The sequence below is a fragment of the Crassostrea angulata genome, chromosome 3, assembly GCF_025612915.1.
Source record: "Crassostrea angulata isolate pt1a10 chromosome 3, ASM2561291v2, whole genome shotgun sequence".
Classification (NCBI taxonomy): Eukaryota; Metazoa; Mollusca; class Bivalvia; order Ostreida; family Ostreidae; genus Magallana; species Magallana angulata.
This window is the reverse complement of record NC_069113.1, coordinates 51,205,116-51,224,490: the sequence shown is the minus strand read 5'-3', so window position 1 is coordinate 51,224,490 and position 19,375 is coordinate 51,205,116. Positions and strand designations below refer to the sequence as shown.

The following is a 19,375-nucleotide window of genomic DNA, read 5'->3' as shown; positions in this document are numbered from 1 at the left end:
AAAAGCGGGGATTTGAACGAATTTATAAACAGAGGAAGTGGCGAATTGCGTCACCTTTATCTTATGCATTCTTCAGAAAATAGCCAACATAAACAACGTTGATACACTGCCGGTAGAGATGGGTGCTCCAAGGTGTAAAGTAATTAATTTTATATGAAGTGAGGACTTTGATGTAAAAATAAAGTTTATCTAAACGCTGCCTGTGCTTCTAGCTTTTAATCTTAATTCTGCAGTAATACAGATTAAACTATCTTCATTAGCTTGAACGCGATTTAGCCACGGGTAATGGAACACATTAATCATAAGAAATGATGGAGATTGACGTATACGCCAGACTTTGCGAGTTTCGGCGCCATTCAATGTTTCACCGCCAAGGAACGAGGGTAGAGCGCATCACGCTATCCGGCCATCTTGATATTTCCGTTGTCCAGTTGCTACGCAACATCAGATATTACACAACAAATTGATTTTGGTAATGTCTCTATTTTTATTTATTAATTGCAGAAGATTCTTCTACATATATAGTCCCTCTCACACAATATCTACAAATGCGATTCGTACTACTCAAATTATGTAAAAAATAAAAACCGAAAAAATGAACAATTTGCATGACAGAGCAACCAATCACGTCCCTTGTAACATAGCGCCCTTCATGATTCCCGTTATGTACAATAAAAAGTTATTCCAAGCTTGCTCCACGCTGGGAGTCCACTGATCACCAATGGCCGGCTTAATGGCTTGTATCAACTGAGGTGACAATAACTACAAAGAAAACAACAAAAAAGTGCAAATTTAAATGAAAAGTCTGTTTCCAGAATATTTTTTAAACAAACTGAATGATCATCTAGTGTAATGACGAAACTCAGTTGCGACAACACTTTACTGTAGATGTATTAGTATCTATAACACAGGTTCAATATATAGGTTAACTTTGATAATCTACAATATACATGTAGTTTGTTCCACGGTCCGTTCCATTTATCCTACGTGTATGTTCGCGACTTTGCATACAGATTGCACTCTTACTTATATGTACAACCACTTGTTGCGTTCATAACACCATACACGCAATTGTTCTCATTGGATTATTTTTAAAAAAATTACAAATATCAAAATGAAAAGATAAGTGATAAACAATAAGTTCAAATGACCACAACATTAGGAACTGCAATGATGTATGCAAACAGAGCCCTTACAGTTCATAATTACAATACCCCCTTTAAAATGTTGTTTATGATTGACTGTCATTATGTGTAATTGTGTGCACTTTTGATAGAATGAAAATTGTATGACTGTTGGCAAGGCTCAACAATTCTATAAATAAAACCCCAGTTCTGTACCTATAAAGTAGTAAAAATCTCTTTACAGTTGTTTCGATTGGTTTATCCAGTACAGGTGCATGTTTTAACTTGAATAGCCATCAAAAATTCCAAAAAAAAAAGTTTTTGAAATAATGCTAATTCTTCTCGAATTTTATTTTTTTTAATTTTCTACGGGCTGTGAAATTAACACAGATCTACAAAAAAGCAACAATCAAGAAACAAAACAAAACTAAAAAAAAAAGCGATGAAGACAAAGATAATTTCAAAATTTAAAGAGTAGTTTACACGCTTGATTCATGTGCAAGGTGGTCACAGGTCAATCTACAATATACTGGTATTACATCATATTTTGAACACTGTCGGACGTCTAACTGTCATCTCATATAGCGGCCCATGGGTCACAACGCTCACCTGAGAGACAATTAACCTTCCATACATTTATAAAACTCTGAGCTCTATTTGTGGCCACAACACGGCATATAGTTTCGCTTACTTCAAGTTACTTGTGTCTTCAGTTCAGGTGAGCTAAAATTAATCATAAAGTTTGTAAAAGAATACTCAAGTTTGTATTTAAGTTTATATTTATGTTCTATCATAATGGTACTAGTGACTACCAAATATGCGTATTGTGATAGCATCCTTCAGAAACCCGTGTTATTACTACAGATGCAGCCATAAAAGCAATAACGTAGAATGAAATCTACGCGATTGACCACGACTGCACTAAATGAAAAAAAAGTAACAGATTTTTAAAGGTCAGATTTCCTTTCATTGTTTGATGTAATTCAGCATTGACATTATTGAAATCGTGCGTGTCAACACTTTCGTAAAGGCAATTTCTTAGTCAAACAGTCGTTACATAACATTCGTTTTATCGACTCCGCGCTCCAGTATCAACTTTTCCGTTATATTTGTTCTGTTGCATGCATTGCTCTCGGTTCGAGTAAGTAATGAGTGAATGCATACAGTTGTCGGATATTTGAGATTTTTCAAAATAAAAAAAAATGTTTGACGTCTTCCGTTAAAATTAGTTATATGGTTTTCGTTTGAATTGAATGGTTAATAATATAGCAATTTTTTTTCACAAATTCAATTAAATTGAATAATAAAATAAACGTCATTTTTAACACTATATAGTACAGTTTTTACGTCAAATGTCTACGTATACAACCTCACGTCAAAATACTAAGTACTTGTTTCAAAAGTGTAATAAAGCCAAAATATATGTAATCAAATTCTTTATTCAAACATATTCCTCATTGTTTTAGTGTCAAATATAAATTTCCATCAAACAAACAGATATCTGTGACATTGGTATTCTTACTTAATATTTCCCATTCTTGTGCTCGAACGTCATAAAAAATTAAATTCAAAAATGGGTATTTATACGTCTACAACTTCATTACTCTTCATATAACAGCATTGAAAAAAGTATGATCCAGTTAATATGTGTGCCTAGGTCGAAACGCCGGATGTGTCGAATGAATACATCAAATTACTCGATTACTCGATCTTTAGATTAAATGTGTTATGTTAAATTACGTCAAAATCTTCGAGTTTTGTGTCCCTACCTTAAAATACCGATCTTTGAATTAAATGCATACTTAGTTAAAATACTTGATATTTGAGTCATATATAAAAGTACGCCGAAATTTTCGAATAAGCATAAAGTTTAACAAGTTCCAACATAAACTTACGTTAAAACTAGACTGCACGTGTTGACATTGCATATCGGACATTTTCGAAATAGATACATCGATACACCGTATTATTGACATTTACATAACAAAGCTATAAGCCAACAATAATGCTATCAATTTCACTACACTTTCCTTAGTTTGAATAATCTAACCGTGTCTCGGGAAAGGCCCTCACCACAGTTAGAATGCCTTCTATACACATGTACCCGTAATGTAGCATAAAATTGCAGAATCGCTCCGGAACGGTTTTGGAGAAAATTAATGAAGTTGCCTTGAAAATAATAGTCAAATTCATCAAAATAAACCTTTTTGAGACTGTAAATAGCTTTCATCTAAAAATTTTAATACATATAATGGAAGAATTTAACACTTTCCACCAACGTACACGTATTTTTTTTTCCTACAGAGACAATACACGGAACGCATTCTATCGTAAAACTGGGTCTGTAGGACATTATTCATTTTTACGATAAAACATATTCTATCTTCACTCTCCTAAGAAATATAATGTGATTTTTTTTGGCATGTAATCAATCATTTTTTGTCATCACGAAAACAAGAGTAAGTATAAGTACATGTACTTAGTTGAAATGTTTATTTGTTATTTTATACTTTCTCTCATAAGAAATCATTAATATATAATATATATATGAACAGAATATAAAGCAAATTTCCCATGAAAATGTACCAGTAATTGTATTATCTTTTCTGAGTTTATTCATGCAAATATGATATTGTGGAAACATAAACTAAAGATCCCGTTAGCGTGATTGTATTGCGCAAGCGCAAGATTGTAAAATAAAAAAAATCCAGATGATTTCCGGGATTTCTTGAGGAATTTTCGTTGATTATTAATAAGCGAAAATTAATTGGAGTCTATTACTTTAATATGGTAGTATAGATGCTAGATTTCTGTGTTTATTTATAAACATACACCAAAATGCTATATTTCTGTGTTCATTTATAAACATACACCAAAGTGCTAGAATTCAGTGTTCTTTTATAAACATATGTCAAAATAATAGATTTCATTTTTCATTAATAAACATTTGTTAAAATGCCATTTACGTTAAAATATATAGGATCGTTAAATTCAAACATAAACTTACGTAAAAACATCTTTGAGTCCGAATATAGATTTACGTCAAAATACTTCATCAAATATAACTTTAGGTAAAATACTTCATCTTTAAACAAAAATTTACGTCAAAATACCAGATATTTGTGTTCAAACAATCTTGATACTATATAAATAGTGCCTGTTTGGGAGGGTAACAGTTGAAATTGACACCCCGAGAAAACCATTGTCAACCGACGCGAAGCGGAGGTTGACAATGGTTTTCGAGGGGTGTCAATTTCAACTGTTATCCTCCCAAACAGGCACTATTTATTTTGTTATACTGAATGTCTTTTTTAAAATTTTTAAGAAAATTTTACTGCTTTTAAATATAGGAATAACGTGAATTCTACAGCGAACCGTACGCGCATAATTTTCGCGCATGTAACATTTTTTAATGTTACCCGTTGCCAAGTGCGTTGCTAACGCTGAGGGTAATAGTAAATATTATTAACTGCGTCTTAACCAATCAGATTTCAGTATTTAACATGAAAGTATAACAATTAAATATATCAACTTAACTCAACTCAGAATACTCGATCAATATCTTCAAACATAAATTTACATTAAAATACTAAGTCATTGTGTTTAAACAAAAACTTACTTGAAGTTAAGTAGATTAACGTTCATAAATAAACTTACATCAAAATACTCGATCTTTGTGTCGAACACGACGTGTTTCTCCCCGAGGCTCTCCAGCATGGATGTCAATTTGTCGGGCTGGTCTATCCTCGTGATACACTTCTCGATGGTCCCCATCACCCTCATGCCGTGCTCACGGAGCCCCACGTTCTGACGTAGTTCCTCCGAGTTCAGACCCCGGAATGGTACAAACAAGTCCTGGACATCCGGGAACTTCTCAAACAACCTGTCGTAGAAAGGGGTCGTGAGTTGTATTCAATCGACCTGTCATAGTAAAGGGTCGTAGATTCTAATCAAACAACCTGTCGTGGTAAAAGGTCGTGGATTCTGATCAAACAACCTGTCGTAGTAAAGAGTCGTGAATTCTAACCAAACAACCTATCGTAGTAAAGGGTCGTGAATTGTAATAAAACAAACTGTCGTAGTAACGGATCGTGCGTTCTAATCAAACATCCTGTCGTAGCAAAGGATCGTGAATGTAATCAAACAACCTGTCGTAGTAAAGGGTCGTGAAATGTAACCAAACAACCTGTCGTAGTAAAGGGTCGTGAATTGTAATGAAACAGCCTGTCGTAGTAAAGGGTCGTGAATTGTAATCAAACAGCCTGTCTTAATAAAGGGTCGTGAATTGTAATCAACAACCTGTCATAGTATAGGGTCGTGAATTGTAATCAAACAATCTGTCGTTATAAAGGGTCGTGGATTGTAATCAAACAGCCAGTCGTAGTATAGAGTCGTGAATTCAAATCAACACTTACAGAGCACTGATATAAATTGACCTGCAGTAATCAATGAACTTAGCATGCATATCTATTTTGTACGTGACCACTGTAAATAATAAATATCATTCATTTATTTAGATAGCTCGACTCAATGTTTTAGCATATGTTTTACTTTAAAGTAACGCTTGATAATTTAACAATGATTCATGTTGCTACTGAGACATATTTGCGATAATTTCTCATAAGAACTTTTTCAAGTATGGATACAAGTGATCTGAAAATAACATGTATTGTACTACACATACCAATGCTTGAAACTTTATTAGCGTGTTTATGACGTTAAAATTGTCAATTAACGAAATGCCCCCTTTCCCAATAGCCTTATTATCTTACCGATTCACTCTTTAGCAGTTTGTCGTCATATTTTCAACAGTTTTCCTATCAACAAAGTCAATGCGTTAATTTAGATTGTTATGACCCACACTATTGCATGCCTGTGCAATATTTTTTATACTCTTATAGGGGTATACAATATAAGTAGTCCACTTTTAGTACAGATGCACTTGTTTGGGTGGAAAGCAAACTTTGTGTTCGAGATTTAGAACGCGTCTTACCGCAAAGTCAATCACAGAACCGGTCCGACTTACCTTCATTTCCAGTTCCATACACTATTACACCCTTAGAAATAAGATTGCTGGGCTGCGTTTAAGATCGTAGCTGCTACGTAGGGCTACGTAGTTGAACTGTAAGCTAGCCTAGCCGCTAGGTAGATATTCGTAGCTTAAATATTTTATGCTAAGCATCAAATTCAAGATGGCCACCTTAGTTACCACTTTGTAACAAACATGAAATCTATTTCTTTAGTGATACCTTATTCATCCTTTAACATGTTTAAGTTATAATGAATTTAAACATGATTATTTCCGCTTGAAATTAACAAATAATGTCGATGTAATAAGTCTTAAGTTGAATATTTCCAACTACAAAACTGACACCTAGCGGCTAACCTAGCGGTTCGTTCAATAGACCTAGATATCTATGAACTAGTGGCTAGGCTAGCTGCTACGATCTTGAACGCAGCTCTGGTAATAATGATATGAAGGCTATACTTCGGCCAAAACATGACGTCAAAAGCCAAGGTCAACAAAGGACAAAAATATTTGAGAAACCACTAAAGGGACAATTGCATATGCTACATGTAATAAACTAAAATTAATAGGATGTGTTTGTAGTAGAGAGTTATTACAATGACTGTTTCCATGTTGTCCACCTCAACATTTCTTAGTTATATGGTTTATCACTTACATGCGGTCGGCTATTGAATTCTACCAATGGCTGTAGACACCGGTGTATACATAGAGATTGTCTAGGGTTGTTTGTTACTTGTCACGTGCTAATTCTGGTTCGTTCTCTGACATATAACGGTCTCAACAAGGACACTTGAAGTCCCTTGCCGATTGCCAACAAGTTATTTGTATATAGTGTATCAATTCAACAAAATGCGGGCCTCACTTTGAGATGATGTTGGTCTTCCATATTATATGAGGTTATGTGATATTAAAGGCAGTTAAACAAATCAGGATGTATTAACTGTTTGCTTTTTAATAGTTTCGAAATGTTAATGGCTTTCACATTTTCCTGGCAGATATTTTGGTACAGAGTTGATGATACCATGTAATCAGTTAAATGCCAAACGATATTGCACGTTCTATAAGGTTACATTAAACGACATAATCAATTTTAAATAAAGTACAAGAGGACCATTATAAGTTAAATCATATGAACTAGTTTCAAACAATTTTGAACCTCAATCAAAAATTGAAAATGATCTTTCCTTACAATTCACATAGTATAGGACTTTTATTCGACCGCTGACATTGGACAGTATGATTTTGTTTATAAGGTTTAGTAGTTAACTGAGTAGCAACTAAGTTAATAAAGTAACTAAGTACTTAACAAGTCTATTCGCAAGAGAGGGCGGATCTATTAATATTTCATTGGGGTGGGGTGGGCCATATCAGTTTTTATTGCACCCCCTCGACTCTGTAAACGTTTATGGTTTTCATATCATGTAATAAGTCTGCGTTTTCAGCGGGGGGGGGGGGGGGGGGTCCATCTCTATATAGATTAGTGTTTTGCCTTTTTTTGTCTTAAAAATAGTAAACAAAAAAGTCGTGTGCGCACTAAACTAGCAATGCTATAAATCGTATCACGAAAAACTACACGATTTTTTATTACGTGTAATAAGCTCAAGTAACTGAATGATAAAGGTCTGGTTCTGGACCTTTAGGGGGAGGGGGATGTTAGGAGGGGGCTGAATGTTCCCTTATCTTAATATAGAGCTCTTCTTATAAAAAATAATAATATTGACTAAAAACGGCTACGGCCATCCGACTCTTTTAATGTAAGATTTCGTTAATGTAAAATGTCTAGGCATGTAATATGTTAATGTAAGATTTCTAGACATATTGGAGTAAATATGCAATATTTGAGCACATTGAATCGTGAACTGTTTGTAACTTGTCAGACGGTTTCGCGGTTTTTGGCAGTTGTCAAGGACGGGCCACCCACTGCAGAGATTGGACACTGGACAGATAGACGATTGCTTGTCATATTCTTGTTGCGTCCCTAAATGACTTAATGATTTTGTTACGCGGAGGAACATTTTAACAGCGCGCTAATACTTTGATCGGGCCCAATTAGGTTTCTGAGAGGCTAGACTTTCTAAAAACGTCTGTACGTTACGGGCGCTGCGATATGTTTACCCAATGAAGCCGTCATCCTGCCCGATAGGACGCTGCTCTGTTTACATTCCAATTTGAAAATGGATAACTGGACCATTTATTTTCGTTTGTCTTTAGAAACAAGATATGTGATGAGGCGACCCCCCCCCCCCCCCAAACCCATCATTTTTTTCCTTGACAAAACAAATCAATGAAACAGTATTGGGGAAAGCATTATATAAAGGTGTAATTTTGAACAAGTTCAGTGTTGGAAATTGGAACTATCTTTCCCCATTATTTAACTAAAGTATAAGATTACTCGTGTATTTTTCTCTCTCTCAAAATGTATATTTAAGAATATTGTTCCTCAGTAAATTTTATTCTAAAAGGGTTAACAAACCTTTCAACCCTAAGAACAAACAAGATTCCTTCAATCGGGGGATTCCCCCGGATCTTTGTATGAACTTGTTTTTCTCAAACATTCAAATAAAAGGAAGCATTGCTTGATTCAATACACAACGTGAGGTATCTGAGACCAATGCATGGGAATTCTACATTACACTTAGGCTCCAATGTTTAATTCACTCAGCATCGATCCATCTTAAATAGCGAAAGCGGTGAAATCAATCAAGAGAACAAAAGATTTAATTTGACGATAAAACCGGATGCAAGTTTTGAATTATTTAATACTTTTTGTTAGCTTTTAACCAGCTGCTCGATCGTAGAATGAATCTTTTATCAATGTTTCTTACACCAAACAAGTGTTATCGTAGCACACAGCAAGGGAAGATCTAAAACAGAATGACCGAAATCGTAATCATGATTTTAGCATTTTGAAATGTCAGAAACAAAATACATGAATACATAAATAATATATCATGCACATTTTCAAAAAATCCTATACTCATCCGAATTTGTTTCAGGGGGTTGTGTATCTTTTTTCCGCAAAGACTGCTTCTTTGTAAAGAAAGTACATGTAATATTGTTGATACATGTATATACATTTCTTTCTCCTTAGATCCATATAAAGTGAGGTAGGCGAAGTAAATTACACCATTTATAATTGTTCACATTATTTATTTGAAAATCAAAAAACAAACCCAAAACATGTTCGATAAACGTTGCCACTTTGTGACCTGAACACTTTATGACCTGAACACTTCTAGCAATGCGGTTAAAGGCAATTAAAACTATTAATAATGAAATGAGTAAATGCACCATCTTCCCAAGTCAAGAGTTTATCATGTAGAGCGGAGCGGATCAGAAACCCTTGAATTGGGAAGATGAACACGTACATATTCAAATAGTCATCTTCCCAAGTCAAGAGTTTCTCAGAGACCTTTGACTTTGGAAGATGACAGGTAGATTTGAAACTGAGTAACTGAGTAAATGCAATCTGTTTTTTTTAGGAATAGCACTAAGTTCTAAGTGGATGTCTATGTTTCTATCTACAACATTCTAACCTTAATTGATAACTGGAGTCACATTAGTCATAATGTCCAATCAAAATATTCTGCTGAGATCAAAACGTGCTAATATCCATTTTGTATTGTATTTTAGAGACAGTGTAAAAACTCTGTGTGTCCAGTGATTAAAATCAATATTTGAATTTCAATATTACTTAATAAGCTCCCCGCTACCTCATTTTTAACGATGAGCATTATCTAAGAGAGCGTTCTGTTTCATTACTATGGGACTGCTTACATTAACAGTCTACAGAGGATGCTTGAGGGAGAAAAGGAACCGTGCAATATATCTACCGTTTTTTGTGCAGGCATTTGATTTATTTATTATGGTGTACACCCCCTACAACAATGATCAAGTTATTTCACTAAAGATTGTATCGAACGTGCAAAACATTTGTAACACGCAATACATTTATTTCAGCATGCAATATATGTATAATGACATGTAAGCAGAGAGAGAGAGAGAGATTTCATTAAGTCCTAAAACATTGCCAACAAGTGACTAGTAACGCGCACGGTACTACTTGTTCATATCGACATCTTTATGTTGACATGCAAATTCATTTTATTAGCATGAAATTAATGCATACACCTTGCTTATATTGACATATAAGATATCTAAGGTTTACATTTTCTCTTAAAAATTATTTTTCCCTAGTTGCATGTTGAATAAATAATGTGCATGTTGATGCTGAATATGGTGCATGCTAAAACTAATAAGTGGTAAGTCAACATAATAAGCCGCATGTCGACATAGATAGGCTGCATGTCGACATATACATAACAAGTATGTCGCCATAAATAATTTACATGTTTACATGAACAAATAAATAATGATATATTGCATGTTGGACGTATCATATGCGAAATAATCTGTGTACGATTTAAAAAAAATCTTCATCGCCCCCTTAATTAGTTACTAATTAAAATTAAAACCACATACTAATGATAACAATTATTATCATTTAAATGCATCAATGTAGAAGCGCGTCGATTTGTTCTATTTCATCCATTCCTTTAGCAAAGAACAAACCATCATATTTAAAATCAGCGTTATTTATAAATACACCATATACTGTAAAATATAATAAAATATACATCTAAATAACAGATTATATACATGTAGATAAAAAGCCACTAAGTAATATGGTACACGTAAGGCAAAGGTTTTACGTCAGTTTTACGTCAGAGATCAGCGGCAGTGTATTGCCTTGTCTTTACTTATTGGGGATGCGTTATGATAGGAATCCGTACTCAACCGCCGTCAAATCAATTTAATAGAATATCTGAATAATACATATTATACCATAGTCTATGAGATCGGTCAGTATCAAAAATTGATTGTAATAGTAACGGCGACTGTCAAGCCAATGAAATGTCAAACACAGTTGCACGGGTGTACATGTACACGTACACGTGAGTGAAGTAAGAAATCTTCCTCATCATTATTTCTAAATTCTGCGCGTGTTTGTGACATTCATGAAGCCAAAAGTTTGAAATAGACAACTTATTTTTACTCAGATAATTAATAATATAACGTTCGAACAAAGATCAGAAATTGCATACAGCTACATAGAACATGTATTTTACTTTTGAAAACAAGGTGGGGTGAATGATCGGCGAGTAATGAATTACACAATGTGGGTAGAATTGAAGACCCCAATTACAATTCGGAAAATTTGAAATAAGCTGTATAGAAGATTAGATGGTCGTCGCCATTTTAAGACTATCTGAACTTCCGTAAGATGAAGACCTCTTTATACAAATGTAATGAAATGTTCATAAAGTCTTAAATATTTGGATTTAAAAAAAAATAGTTTATTGCTAAATGATTCATATCTAAAAGTTTAAGGTAGATCTCATGGGTATTTATTGACCATTCAGACTCCTTAACTATAAAATACAAGTAAAGGTCACTTAGTTTGTATATGGTTTGAGGCTGAGGATCTTGGGCGCAGTTGCTTGATTAATGGCAATTGCTCATCAAGTACTTGATCAAATGAAACCAAAATGGATCAAAGTTTCTCTGTGACAAGTTTTCAATGTTTAATTTTACGAAAGCCCATTGAGCTCATTTTCGTAGGTGAAAAATTTTTTTTTTCGCGAATAAACGCGTAAGTTTCGCAAATAAACGCGAAACTTTCGCGAATAAACGCAAAACTTTCGCGATATAACGCGTAACTTTCGCGAATAAACGCGAAACTTTCGCAAATAAACGCAAAACTTTCGCGAATAAACGCGTAACTTTCGCAAATAAACGCGAAACTTTCGCAAATAAACGCGTAACTTTCGCGAATAAACGCGAAATTTCGCGAATAAACGCGTAACTTTCGCAAATAAACGCGAAACTTTCGCGAATAAGCGCGTAACTTTCGCGAATAAACGCGAAACTTTCGCGATATAACGCGTTACTTTCGCGAATAAACGCGAAACTTAAATATAAATATTGTTATTACATAGAAGAAACCCTATGAAGAATAATTACCGAAAATAAATTTATTAATTTAAATAAAACAAAATAATATTCTATAAAGATGTAAATGAATTAGATTTAACCTTATTTACAAATTAACATAAATTAAAACGTAGGAAATCTTTAAAATCTTAGTACTGATTTTTAAAGAACATAATGCATCGCGCTTTTCACATTCTAATGGGCGCTGTATTATTGAAAATGAGGCAGCAACATATTTTGATAATAACAATTTTAATTCGAATTAAACGTTTAATTAGGTATCATTTTAGAATTTAAAGGATATCATTGTTTAAAACGTTATAATATATATAATATCGCTGCAACATAACTTAACATCTAGTTTTATATCAGATAGATAAGCCAAGCTGTGAATGGATATTTTCAAGCTTTTGTTCAAATCTAGATGACGTAAATTCGTCCTCCAAATTTATCACATATGTCATTTAAAAATTAATACTAAGATTTAAAAGGTTTGCGACGGTTAAATTTATATCAATTTTATAAGAAAAAGATCATCAATGAATGCCTGTTCGAACACAGGGTCGGCGAACAACTGAAAATCGTAATACGATGCTCAAACTTATTATCTACTTTGGACATATAACATAAAAAAATATTATGATAAAGTTTTATCAGATTTATTAATATCTATATGCATAAAAGATAATTTTGTCTTCATAAATCAACGTAACACGGATATTATAATAATAATGAATAATAAGTATTTTATTATATAAAACTTAAAATGTGTTTGTTTTCCATCGTTTTCTTCATATGGGTTCTGTATGAAATGACAATATTGATATAATAGTTTCGCGTTAATTCGCGAAAGTTACGCGTTTATTCGCGAAACTAACGCGTTTATTCGCGAAACTAACGCGTTATATCGCGAAAGCTACGCGTTTTATCGCGAAAGTTTCGCGTTTATTCACGAAACTAACGCGTTTATTCGCGAAACTTACGCGTTATATCGCGAAAGCTATGCGTTATATTGCGAAAGTTTCGCGTTATATCGCGAAAGTTTCGCGTTTATTCGCGAAAGTTACGCGTTTATTCGCGAAAGTTTCGCGTTTATTCGCGAAAGTTTCGCGTTTATTTGCAAAACTAACGCGTTATATCGCGTTTATTCGCGAAAAAAATATTTTTTTTACCTACGAAAATGAGCTCAATGGGCTTTCGTATAATTTGGTATACTGTTGATGTATAAAACTAAAATTACCCCAAAAAACCAAAACAAAATAAACCGTTAGTAAATTTTATTTCTAACAATCTCATTATATTTTGCTTTGACATCACATTGCTGAACCAAAAGTAATTTCACGCTCGACAATTCTAAGAGAGTTGCGGCGGATGACAAATTGTTAGAAAATGCTTCCATTTGTTAAAGTCGAATCGTTGAGCACTAGTCGACATGGGCGACAGGGGAGAACAAAACGCACGTGACATTTAAACGCGTAAAACGCGAAAGTGTTGTTTGACAGCGTGATGGCGTGGTATGTAAAGTTGTGCTAGCGTGACGCCGTAAATATTATTGCATTTTAGCGCGTGTGTTTTGTAACACTGCGATGGCGTACTGTGTGTTGTGTAAAGCTGTGTTAGGGTCACTGTGTGTTGTATAAAGTTGTATTAGCGTTACTGCGTGTTGTGTTAGCGTTACTGCATATTGTGTATAGTTGTATATAGTTGTGTTAGCGTGACTGCGTTTCATGTAAAAGGTGCTTTAGCATGACAGCAGGTTGTGTAAGCGCGTGCAATAGCAGGGTATACGAAATTGTGTTTGCCTGACTGCGCGTTAGGTAAAATTATGTTACTGTGACAGAGTTGTGTCAGCGTGACGGCATGTTGGGTAAAAGTTGGTTTAGCGTGACAGCTTGTGGTATAAAAGTTGTGATAGCGTGACGGTTTGGTTATTTTTTGTTGAGTTTTCACAAGTGGCCCTATTTGCATACCATACTATTATTTTACCACATATCAGCGCAAATAGTTCAATACGCAAACTTACTTTACTTTTAAACGTGATGGATTGACACGTGTTGCCCTCTGAGTGTTATCATTGGTAGATCTCTTTGGTCCGTTACCAATATGATCCACTACAGCCGATACTAGCTCATTTATCGATATCAAAATTCGTTATGATCATCACGTGATTTCATAATACATCTCACGAACAGAGTAGTGGCATAGAATCAATTAAGCTTTTTATGTCGCCAGTGTTACTCGTAATTCTTCTGAATGGAAATCTCTCATAAACTCATCTCTTGTGGTTTATGAAAGAACACTGTTCCAACGCGCATCATGAATAAACCCAATGCTGATTTTCAGGTGATAAGATGAACTCAAATTCAATTACAATTTTAAAGATAAGTAATACCAAATTGTATCATTTTTAGCGACCGTCTATGTATTAATGAATCATTTGTAATTTTACGTATATTATCTAAACAGGAACCCATGGAAGTAGTAATTGTTAGATGCATCCTTTATTGGTAAGATCAAAGCTCCAACCCTGAGATAGAGTCCATAGCCGGTCAATGCACTCTAAGACAACAGCCTGATTACGAAATATGTCTTTGCGTAAGGTTGCCGTATCACCATACAGTGATTGATATTTATGACCAATAACCATATGGAAAAAACTAAAGACCTATTTTCGATTTGTTTCAAGCTAAGGGTTTGGTCAAAAGGACAAAGAGAACGAAACAAACTAGATATGGTAACAGGCTGAAGACAATGAGTAAGGTTTTCATTTGACGCAGTGTGATATATAACCTATATATCTTGAATGCATTCCTTGTTTCTTTGATGTAACTATATTCAAAGCAATATTTTTTTTACCTCAGCTGGCTAGATCATCTTATTGATGAAAAGATAATAGCGTGTGATTGCATGCATCTGTAACGTAAAAAGTTCGAATGTTTTCGGCTGCGAGAGCGATAGAGAGACGAATGCGCTCTATGTAAACAATGTCAGAAAAAAAGGGTTTGATCACCAGACTAATAGAAATTGTTTATTGTACTGAGTACACAAATTAGCCGCCAAAAAAGAGTGACGAATCCTTCCTACAACAGCCAGCAATTTTCTGAAAAAAATCGGCTCTATTTCTTATCTTTCAAAAAACAGGGACCTTGATCACCTTTTTATGGCTTCATGATAGAATAGTGAACGGGCGGTCAACCAGACTGTTCTTATGCAAAGCAATAATAAAAAATCAAGCCAGTGCTTTCAAATTTCAATTTGTGACAGTGTTAATACCTCATTTCATCAATTCGTTGACGGCAAATATTAAAAAAGAGAACAATCCTCTATCTGTTACTCACGGTGTCGGATAGTGACTGGGAAAAAGTTATTTCTGTGATTTTAATGAAGTATTATCAGCCTGCAACTTTGATTAAGCTTGCGGTTGTATTTCGCATTTAGAATTAAACACTTCAGGATTTGTGAGCGATGCCCGTACTATTAATACGACAAGAAAAAAAAGTAATTGATTTTAGTGGGTTTTTTATTTATAAGATAAATTATAGTTTTACCTCATGAAGTTTTTTAAAAGGTTTCATAAACAAAACAAAAAAACTTGATATAAAATTGTCTGGGAACAGTTTTTGATTTAGGAATTAACAATTAGCGACAAACCTGAGAAACGTTATGACTCCCACTTTTGAGATGTCCTCTCGGACTATGTTCCACGTTGTTTTGACCAGTTGCTTTTGCTCCTCTGTGAATTCCGTGGAGGTCATCCCGTTGCAGTAGGGTCGTCGCTCACTGTCCACTCTAACGACTTCCCTGGAATCAGTAGTTTTCTCTCGAGAGAACAAACAACCCATTATGTTTCTCTTTGTACATGATACCTTTAATTATTCATAAAAAAAGAGTTATTGGCTATCACATTGCATCTCCGTTTGATCACACCATTCCACAGGAACTCATTAGTAGAAACAATGCCAGGAACTGGTCAGTGCTCACACTCAGAATACGGCTCACCGTGCAGCGCTCTTCTGATAGAATGAGGAGTCGACACGAGTGCCTTTACTGTGTATTGGGCGAGCCGTTTTTATTGTGCGGGTGATAAGAGAAAATATTCCAATAACTCGCATATGCAACAACTACACTGGTCTAAATTAATATCACAGTCACAATGAATGTAATAGAAAGTAACAAAGACTGGCTCAAGGTCGTTATTTATATACACACGGACAATAGTCCAGGGTAGACATAACACACGTCAGCGGCGGAAGCTTAATTTGATCACAGGGTCGCCGCTACTCCTTCGTCTCAACAACATGGATTTTTTGTTTCGAAATTTACAATATTTGATTCTGCACAAATGTCCAATACATAAAAATGATGTATGGTACTATGTATTGAAGTAGCGATGACGCGAAAGATTACGGCCCACAATGGCGGAATAATCTAAAATCTCTTTACGCCGATAGTATCTACCGTTTTTTTTTTCTCTGTGCTTCTAATAATTGAAATGTCAAATGTTTTGCATACAATAATTCAGAGATTAAGAGTGCATCAGGAACGCGTCGGGATCGTCCTACAATCAAAGGGATTGCTGGGTCGGTGGGTCTCGTGCATAGTCCCGCAGTCATTGAGCAAAGCCTTCTTAAACCTGGGTAGGGTGACAGTATGCAGGGTAAACAACTGACATCGGTGCATCATCTGAATTATGCTGGCTTAAACTCTGCACGTCACGAAAGGATCGGAGAATGACGACTTTATATCTAAATTGTGAGCTCAATTCTTCGTATTACTCAGATTGTTAAGGTTTGGTAGGTAAGATTCATTATCACAAAGATATACAACTATATTTAAATGAATTTCCAACCTAAATCTATGAACCGTGCAGAGCCAGCTTTGACTGTTCCTCTAAGGGGCCCATGTGTCGGTTATTGTACCATACAATCATCTTCAAATACACAGTACAATTCATCAATCAAATTGGTCTCTTTGCACTATAAATAATTAACATGCACTTTATTAGAATCAAGATTTATTTCTTTAACAACACATAGTATATTGTTGGAATTCATCATATTCTCGAGAGTTGTTTCTTTTATCAGAATGTCAAAGATTTTAATAATTGAAATATATACAAAGGTCAGTGATTATGGCAGTATGGACTGCAATTGCCAGCTGTCATATGTTAGCTGGGTAATACAATTAGCATTATAAAATGCTGTTATTCTAATCTTTCTGTCAACTTTTGCGCTGTTGCAGACGCAGACTGGTTTTAGATTGTCTAGAGCTTCTGCTGTCGCAATGCGAGACTTTGATTAGATTCACATAAAAATGTGATAAATTAATTAAAAATTTATAATTATTCATAAAACTTAACAATTATTGATGAAGGACCTTTAAGTGCTCACTGTTGTTTGGCATTAACGCTGGTTGTGTCACTTTACCTCAATGGAAAGTTATAATTATTATAGAGCATTATACAGGGCGCTATATATATGATATATACTGTATGTCTGAAATATTTCATGACAATTCAGTAAAATAAACTATGTACATGTGATTCATGTTTGTCAGGCGTAATATGTGTTTGTGTGTGTGTGTGTGTGTGTGTGAGAGAGAGAGAGAGAGAGAGAGAGAGAGAGAGAGAGAGAGAGAGAGAGAGAGAGAGAGAGAGAGAGAGAGAGAGAGAGAGAGAGAGAACGAAATCGTTAAAATAGAGAAATAGATTTATTAGAGTTGCCTTTCTTTGTCATTATATTCTATAACCTTCAATGATGTTCTAGTGATCCTTTGAAACTTTCTGTTAAATTTCATAGAAATCTGAGATGATCATAAATTGCTCACTGCATGGTTCTTACAAATAGATTCACTTAACACATAATGTATTTCATGTTTGTATCCCTCCATTTTCATTTTTAAATTGTAAGAAATATTATTGCCTTTTAATCGGAATAAATGTAACAGGTAAATTGGAAAAGCTGCGAATTGTTTTGAATATTAAACACGTACATGTAATAAAGTAGGCAACGCTGTACAACGCCTTACACCAGTTACTCTATACAGATTGGGAAACGGGCATCAAACACTGTCTAATGTTACTTGTAAAATGTTACAGGCACCACATTATGCCCGTTGTTTACAATAGGATTATATATAAAAGGAAAAAGTCCACAAGATAAATGAAAAAAATATCGTTACCAAAACAAGTCATGTAAAATCTCTATACGCCGGTAATATCTGTATTGGTAATATACTAATAGTGTAATTAATTATTTTTATGTCGATGACCGTAATGTGAATAAAGTGTGTAGTTCTTACTGATGGATATTTTAGACAAAAATTAGTTTATATTATATAATTGAAACAGAAAAATCGTATGTATTCTGAGCTATGAAGATTCTCCATTCTTTAAATTGATATAGTTTTTCTGAATAAATTCTTCAAAATTGCCTCTGGCGATTGAATCTGTTCTCTGTAACAGATCAAAGCATTTTAATAGAATATGAAAGAGTTGTTTACTTTTAAAGAAATAAAGACTTAAATTGCATTGTGGCATAAGAAACTTTCATATTTAAAAAAACATCGTTTTTAATATAATACAACGTATAAATATTTAAAGTTAATAATTACATCTAGACAAAACCTTCAAATATTGTTCAGCTATTGTTTTGCCTTTATCGAATTTTTACGGAAGCGTATTAGGGTCGCAGCAGTACTTTTTTTTTTATTAATTTGTTATAACAGATTAGTTATTTGTTATAACAAATTATTAATTTGTTATAACAGATTATCAATTATCAATTATCAATCCCGGAAATCACCTGGAATTTTTGGATTTTACAATCTTGCGCTTGCGCAATACATTGACGCTAACGGGATCTTTAGTTTATGTTTCCACAATATCACATCTTCATGAATAAATACAAATACTGGTAAATTTTCATTGGACGTTAGCTATATATTCTGTTCATATAATTATATTTATGATTTCTTATGAGAGAAAATATAAAATAACAAATATACATTTCAACTAGGTACTTACTTTTGTCTTCGTGATGACAAAAAATATTTGATTACATGCAAAAAAGTTACATTATAAAATTATTTGTTAGGAGAGTGAAGATAGAGTATGTTTTATCGTAAAAATGAATAATGTCCTACAGGCCCAGTTTTACAAAGAAAATACGTGTACGTTGATGAAAAGGTGTTGAATTCTTCCATTCTATGGATTAAAATTTTTAGTTGA

The 19,375-nt window shown here is 34.1% G+C and overlaps 1 protein-coding gene across 1 annotated transcript; it reads right to left on the bottom strand.

The window, feature by feature from the left end:
- Positions 1-483: 483 nt before the first annotated feature.
- LOC128177701 (uncharacterized) lies at positions 484-16,572 on the bottom strand. The gene is made up of 3 exons (XM_052844524.1): positions 15,799-16,572; positions 4,782-5,007; positions 484-762 (listed from the first exon to the last, which is right to left on the bottom strand). The coding sequence occupies exons 1-3, from the start codon at positions 15,987-15,989 to the stop codon at positions 625-627; spliced, it is 555 nt and encodes a 184-aa protein (XP_052700484.1). The 5' UTR covers positions 15,990-16,572; the 3' UTR covers positions 484-624.
- Between the last annotated feature and the right edge of the window lie 2,803 nt (positions 16,573-19,375).

Coding starts and splice junctions, on each gene's coding strand:
- LOC128177701 (XM_052844524.1), bottom strand. CDS start 15,989: ATGGGTTGTTTGTTCTCTCGAGAGAAAACTACTGATTCCAGGGAAGTC. Junction 5,008..15,798: donor GGAGTCATAACGTTTCTCAG/GTTTGTCGCTAA, acceptor TTTCTACGACAG/GTTGTTTGAGAAGTTCCCGG. Junction 763..4,781: donor CAAAGATCGAGTATTTTGAT/GTAAGTTTATTT, acceptor TTTTCTTTGTAG/TTATTGTCACCTCAGTTGAT.